Source organism: Diplotaxodon limnothrissa, linkage group LG13 (assembly GCF_057381915.1).
Source record: "Diplotaxodon limnothrissa isolate DT_005_m linkage group LG13, D_limnothrissa_male_GT1.1, whole genome shotgun sequence".
In the NCBI taxonomy this organism is placed as follows: domain Eukaryota; kingdom Metazoa; phylum Chordata; class Actinopteri; order Cichliformes; family Cichlidae; genus Diplotaxodon; species Diplotaxodon limnothrissa.
In genome coordinates, this window is record NC_140608.1 from 5,725,222 (window position 1) to 5,732,926 (window position 7,705).

At 39.1% G+C, this 7,705-nt stretch overlaps 1 protein-coding gene across 1 annotated transcript; it reads left to right on the forward strand.

The window, feature by feature from the left end:
* Positions 1 to 1,426: 1,426 nt before the first annotated feature.
* mtrf1l (mitochondrial translational release factor 1-like) lies at positions 1,427 to 5,308 on the forward strand. The gene is made up of 8 exons (XM_085369163.1): positions 1,427 to 1,872; positions 1,986 to 2,065; positions 2,239 to 2,343; positions 2,530 to 2,608; positions 3,682 to 3,845; positions 4,031 to 4,148; positions 4,527 to 4,663; positions 4,892 to 5,308. The coding sequence occupies exons 1-8, from the start codon at positions 1,473 to 1,475 to the stop codon at positions 5,102 to 5,104; spliced, it is 1,296 nt and encodes a 431-aa protein (XP_085225289.1). The 5' UTR covers positions 1,427 to 1,472; the 3' UTR covers positions 5,105 to 5,308.
* Positions 5,309 to 7,705: the final 2,397 nt, after the last annotated feature.

The following is a 7,705-nucleotide window of genomic DNA, read 5'->3' on the forward strand; positions in this document are numbered from 1 at the left end:
TCACTTTTACTTGTTCCCATGTTCTAGTGGGTCCTGTTGTGGCTCTAATGTGAAAGAGGATATAATGTAATATAATATAATATGATATAATGTAATATAATATAATAAATTTACCCTACCGCCTACTGGTGTTGGCCAGAGGGGCCGATGGCGCGATATGGCAGCCTGGCTTCTGTCAGTCTGTCCCAGGGCAGCTGTGGCTACAACTGTAGCTGCCTCCACCAGTGTGTGAATGTGAGAGTGAATGAATAGTGGTATTGTAAAGCGCTTTGGGTGCCTTGAAAAGCGCTATATAAATCCAATCCATTATTATTATTATTATTAAATTACTTACGAGTTTAATTTGTCAGCAACTTTCTGCCAGCCCTCTCTCCTTGCTTTTGCAGCCTTTGCAGTGTTCCCTTGCGTGTTAATTAAACTCTGAAACTCCTGAAATCCCTCAATCAAGAGTTCTTGCTCTGCTGCCGAAAAATACCGAGCGCGCTCCTTCGACATTTTCGCCGACCAATCAAAGGGTTGCCGATCAATGTTTCTACTATCGATGCGTAGCCCCTGTTAAGCCACCCAGTGATCTCACATTACTTCATCCAGCTATACTAATCGTCAACAACAGGTGTGTTCGGAGAACCGGAATAGCGATGATTTGATCTTGGATGTAGTAAGCGAGGTACGAAGAACGGACCCATGTGTGGTAACCCATTCTTTAGTTTCTCATTGTGGCCAGGTGCAGTACACAGCACCATCCAGGAGGTGGCAGCAGTGAACTGTAAAGCTGTTTCCCAACCGCAAGAAATATGAAAAAAAGAAGAAAATGTTCAATATGTCTGCGCCCTTTAGCAAGGTGGTAACGACGCAAGCTGTTTGTAAATGATGTTAATAGGACGTTTCTAGACAATGTTTAAAGAATTAATGACTGGAGCCTGTTCCGATATAGACACCGCTAACTGGAAAAATGGAGTAAAGCATTCGGCAGCTTGACATTTGATTTCATGATCACGTTGAGCTAGCAGGGAACCTTCAGTGAGTTGTTTACCTCCTCAGATATTCATATCATGTTTTTGTAGATTAGTTCAGGCTTAATAGTAAAAACCCCGCCCATCAGGCATGTTTTGTCAAAGATTTTCTAAATCCAAAAGAATAATCTGTTGTTGGTTGTAGTATTCCGCATTATAGCTGCTCACCACTGACTTGAACCTGTTACAAAATTTTAAAAAAGTAAAATTATCACTACCGTGTTATATTTACGCCAAGTTGAAGAATTTTTCTTCACTATATAGGCTGTATCGTAACCCTTGTGTTGTGCTCGGGTCAAAAATGGTCCCTAGTATCTGGGAGTAATTTATTTGTGTTAAAACATAAATAAATACCAACTTTTGTATTTTTGAATGAGATTTGGCTAAATGGACTAGAGACCGGCAAAAATCAAGTCTGTTTACTACGCAGTGAATATTTCAGCCACATCTACATGTAAAATGGCTTACAGAAGACTTGTAAACCTTCTGCCCAGAGTAAAAGAGTCTACCTATAACCTATGGATACCTTACTTTCAAAAACCACCATATGTCTTAAACCAAAGTGTTGAAAATCGAGCTAAAAGAACTCTTTACACCAGCACACCACTGATGGTGAAGTTGCTGTCAGTGGATGAGATTTTTGCCAGGAAGTCTCTGCAGGAGCACCTGAGGAAGACTGAGGCACAGTACAGCGAATGTTTACAAGCCATCAGTGGTAATTTGGGAGAGGAGCAGTGCAGTGAGGATGAACTGAAGGCCAAGAGGACCAAAGTGTCCCTTCTGGCTCCTCTTATCCAGACCATCAGAGAGCTGGACACCAAGCAAAAAGAGATTACAGAGACTGAGACGCTTCTGAAAGGTTTGTGGAGAAAGATCTCTAATTAATAAGCCACATTTGGCTCTCACTTTGTGAGAGTAGAATCACTCTCAGATTATGGTAAAAATTGTATTTGTGTCTGTTTTTCCTCAAAGATGAAGACCCATCTTTGCGGGAACTGGCAGAGGTGGAGAGAGCAGGCTGTTTGGAAGATATTCAAACTCTTAGACAAAAGGTAGAAACTTGATTTTTTCACTTTGTGATATCAAGGTCTCAACCGAGCTGTTGGTAAATCTTATTGAGCGCGCTGACAGCGTTTCTCTTGGCATTTTCAGTGTTGTTATACTTGTCGCACAGCTGACACATTATCACATTTCTCTTGTTAATCAACATGCATCATCAAATCAGATTCTGGATCTATTGATTCCAGAGGAGGAGACTGATCTGAGTGACCTCGTCCTGGAGGTCACCGCTGGCGTTGGTGGTCAAGAAGCCATGCTGTTCACTGCTGAGGTCAGGAAGTACATATGTGTATTAGTTATTTTAAATTGAATATTGCTATTGCAGCAGGCCAAAAACGGGATGCTCACAGACACAATTGCCATCTGCAATAAAGAATAAAGAAAGAATAAAAAAAATAAAGAATTAAGCGAAAGGTTTTTTTTCTGTATTTACATGCCAACTTCCTCTCCCCTTAAGGTGTTTGACATGTACCAGGGCTTTGCTCATCACCACAGCTGGTCCTTTGACATCCTGGAGCACACAACCAGTGAGCTAGGTCAGTCGACACATACATTTCTATTACAAAATCTTCCACAAATGTATTTTTGCCATCATATCATTGTTACACCTTTTAAGAAAACTATCATTACAGTTGTTTTTTAAAAAAAAAAATAGATTCCCTTAATTTATTTATTGGATTTCCAAATGAAGGAAAGAAATTAAAATAGATCTGTTCAGTTAAAGACACAAGCTCAGCATCATATATATGAAATCATGTAGTTTACAGAAGCCAAATTTCGAATTACTATATTTAGTCATAGCAAAGTAATAATCCTAAAAGACAAAAGAAAGCACAAACAAAAATAATGCCATGCACTAAGAAAACTTCACAGAAAACAGAAATGCTTGTTTAACAAATTTGAGAGAAGAATCAAATTGGTCTCAGTCACGTGGTCACTCTTACGCTTTTACGGATTTTCTCGTTTAGTATCTGTCAGAATCAGAGTGAACTCAATTTTATGTGTCCTTTCCACATGGAAAAGACAGTGTTTGGCAATTTTTCAGCTAGTGACTGAAATTTAGGTTATGAGGTGATGTCTAATTAAAAAAAGAAGAAAAAGTAGATTCGTAAAATATGTGTTTACAAAAAACAGCAAAGGCCTGAAGCTTTGATTTGGTAAAATTGTAATAACTTATATCAAGCACAAGAGGGAGCCCTTGTGTCACAGAAATGCTGAATGTTTGGCAGCATGGATTCAAATAGTGCCAGTAAACAGTGGGCAAAGGTTCATTTTTAAACTTGTAATCTAAAAACATGCACCAAAACAAATACTTTATTCATGGTCACATTAAAAGACTCAATTCATACCTAATTTTTCCATCTGTTTTTGTATTAGAGTAGTGACATTTTAGCGGTTGTTATAATAAAACAACATCAGGGAAATCAGCTTTTTTATGCTACAGTGCTTAACAAATTCCTTAGACCACCTATTGTAAAAAAACAAAAACAAAACAAAACCCCAAAAATAAGAATACACAAATATTAAATTTATTTATGTTAATCTATGTTAATTATTTGCCAAATAAAAAACTGAATTCACATTTTTTTCACTGCTCACATATGAACAGGTGGACTACGTCACGCCTCAGCTAGTATCAGCGGCCCTCAGAGCTACAAAAGGATGAAGTTTGAGGCAGGAGTTCATCGCGTTCAGAGGGTTCCCAAGACTGAAAAACAGGGCCGGATGCACACCAGCACCATGACTGTGGCTGTGCTGCCCCAGCCCACTGAGGTACAGCTGCACACGATAGATGGATGTATCCAAATAACAAGGATGCTGTTAAAACAGCTCAGTTTGCTTAAATGAATCCTCAATAAACTTAAAAAGTTTCCAGAGTGTTTTGTTCTGTTTAGCTGCTGCTTATCTAAATATATGTAGTATGTGTAATTTGTAGTGTTTGTGTGTGTTCTTGTCAGATCTCTTTCACAATAAACCCAAAGGATCTCAGGATAGACACTAAGAGGGCGAGTGGAGCTGGAGGTCAACATGTCAACACCACAGACAGCGCTGTCAGGATAGTTCATCTTCCTACAGGTAAAAACTGTACAAACTGAATGCAATACATGGCAAACAAGTTTCGGGCATCTTTTATTCTTTCCACTAATGGGGAAAATGGACTGTTTTTCATAGATTATTAATGAAAGGAGATGACAGTGCTGTTTAAAGTGGTTGAAAAGAGCTAGGTTAATTGGTGATTGTAAGCTGACTGTAGGTGTGATAGTGAGCGTGAATGGTTGTTTGTGCATATGTATTAGCACTGCGACAGACTGGCAACCTATCCAGGCTGTACCCTGTATCTTATCCAGTAGATAGCCTCCAGATCCCCCACGACCCTGAATTAGATAAGGGGAAGAAAATGTAAGGATGGATAAATGCAGTAAAGTAGATCTTTATTGTGTGTTTGTTGGGCAGGTGTGGTCGCGGAATGCCAGCAGGAGCGATCCCAACTGAAGAACAGGGAGAAAGCCATGAAGTCCCTGAGAGCAAAACTGTACAGCATGAAGCTGGAAGAGGAGACCAGCAAACGCTACAACCAGCGGAAAATACAGGTGGGACACAGTGAGATACAAAGGACAGTTAAAGGTAAACCACAGGTGGAAACCATAAAATACAACATAAAATACAGATGTGATGCTTTGTCTCTAAAACTCTGACATGATGTTGAATTTGACTGGTGTGAAAATATAATGAAAACACAGGTAAGATATTAGTGGTTTTGTTGCTAGAAGTAACAAACATTGCTAAATTCAGTGCTTCTCCTCTTCCTTGTCCTCCAGATCGGCACTAAAGGACGATCAGAGAAGATTCGGACCTACAACTTTTCCCAAGATCGCATAACAGACCACCGGATCAGCTTGACTCTGCACGATTTAAAAAGCTTCCTGCTGGGAGAGGATCTTCTGGATGAAATGAACTCTTCACTTAAGGAGTTTTCCAACCAGGAGATTCTCATGGAACTGCTGGGAGAAAACAGTCAGGACAGCTCATGACTTTGTCTCTTACAGAATGTGCATTTATTTCAAATAGTAATGTAATGCTGGTCATTCCTAGACTGTAAAAACTGTGTGGGGAAGAAGAAGATGATGCATTGAAAGTGGGCACAAATCTCAGCAGTGCCTGATACGAGATGCGTATCTGAAGGTGATAAGCAGCGTCACAACAAACAAAAAAAAGTGGTAAATAAAATGTATGAGCTGCACAGTGATCACAAAGTCGTATGTTTTGGTAACTCGTGAGTTGAAGAAAGAGAAATTCAAAAATTTGATTCTAACACGTTTCATGCAACAGAAATGAAAATGAACACAGCAGATTCTTCATCTGTTTTCATTATAATAGCAGATGGATTCTCCAGTGATTGTCTCATGCTGGGCAGCCTTCAAAAAATGCTGCCAGATGTGTAACAAGTATTAACTGGACAGGACAAGGCAGGAATCTGCTGCCAGGAAAGTCTGAGCTTTTCTGCAGGGGGTGTGTTGAGATGGAGGGCAAAGTGGCCCTAGCCTCTCCTGATCTATTACCCAACCCCAATAAGCCAAATCACCGAATCACACATGTGAAGCTACCCACTCACTGTGGTGACTCACTGTGACCAAGGGAGGAGCTGAAAAAAACTTTAGGTGATTTTTTTATGTTAAATGTTCATACTGCTTAAGCAGGATTATAAATTTTCTCTGCTTCCTTACTACCCAAGAGGTCATCACAGCAGATGGATCTATATATTTGATTTGGCACAGATGTGACACCAGATGCCTTTCTACAACCCTCCTGTTTATTCAGGGTTATAACCTCTGGTCTCAAACTAGGGATGTTTTTAGGCAAACATGTTAACCACTAGACTATGGAAACACTTCAGTAAAAACTTTAAAAACTTGTTCCACCAAAATGCAAAACAGTTATTCAGTACAACATGCTATTTAATCTCTTGCACAGTGCTATTAATCATATACTGTCATCTATATTGGAGCATGGGGGTGGGAAAAAAAAAGTCTGAAAATCAAGCCCAGTGATTTACAGTGCTTAATAAATTTATCAGACCATCTGTCCTAAAACCAAGGAAACACGAATATTTTAGAAATCTTTTAAAAACTTGTTTAAAAGTTATATTTTTATTTATTATTTAAATAGCAAACTGAATTCACGTTTGTATACCTCAATTTGAGGTCACTCACTGGTTACAAATGAATCAAGCATAACTAATTTTTCTGCTCAGGAATGCAAGTGGATTACTTTAATTTGGCATCTTAATAAAAAAATAACATGCTTTACTGTTTTACAAAAAAACAGAAAAAATAGTAGATTCGTGGACCAGAACAATAATTAGATTTTAGCATTAAAAATACAATTTTGATTAAAGAGCTTGCACATACTGGTGAATTAACCATTACAGAAGCACATAAAATAATTTTGGTAACTACCAATACTGGTAATTTAAGGCAGCTGTGGCATAAACTTTAGATTGAATGGTAGTATAATACATTTGTTAAGAACTGTACCGGTATATACCATTCTTGTTGAACTGAATCTGATCAGATATTCTGAATTTAAATTTCCAGTGGACCCCCTTAGCAACCTAATTTTATTTATTTATTTTTAAGTCTTTGAGTCACCCTGTTTCTTGTGGGATCTTGCTCTAATTCAACCAAAATGACCTAATTACTGTTCTCTCTCTGTCTCTCTTTGTTTTTAAGATATGGGGTATTGTGCTTTATTTTTATATGGATGGAAAATACATTAAAAGAACCACCCTAAACCACATTTGCACTTTCTGTATTAAATAGTGTAAACTCTACTTTGTTTATTTAGAAGATACACTGCTCAAAAAGAAAATACAGGGAACACAAAAATAAGACATCCCAGATCTGAATGAATGAAATATTCTTATTAAATACTTTGTTTTTTACATAGATGAATGTACTGAAAATAACATTACACAAAAATTATTAATAGAAATCAAATTTAGCAACCATGAAGATCTGGATTTGGAGTCACACTCAAAATTAAAGTGGAAAAACACACTACAGGCTGATTGAGCGAGACAAGATGTTCCAGATGTGCTCAATTGGATTTCAGGTCTGGGGAATCTTGCAGGAACTGCTGATAAACTCCAGCAATATGAGGTCTAGCATTGTCTTGCATTAGGAGGAATCCAGGGCCAACCGCATCAGCATATGGTCTCACAAGGGGTCTGAGGATCTCATCTCGGTACCTAATGGCAGTCAGGCTACCTCTGGCAAGCACATGTGGCTGTGCAGCCCCGAAAGAAATGCCACCCCACACCATTACTGACCCACTGCCAAACCGGTCATGCTGGAGGATGTTGCAGGCAGCAGTCTCCACGGCATCTCCAGACTCTGTCACGTCTGTCACATGTGCTCAGTGTCAACCTGCTTTCATCTGTGAAGAGCACAGGGCACCAGTGGCGAAGTTGCCAATCTTGGTGTTATCTGGCAAATGCCAAACGTCCTGCACGATGTTGGGCTGTAAGCACAACCCCCACCTGTAGATGTCGGGCTCTCGTGCCACCCTCATGGAGTCTGTTTCTGACCGTTTGAGCAGACACATGCACATTTATGGCCTGCTGGAGGTCATTT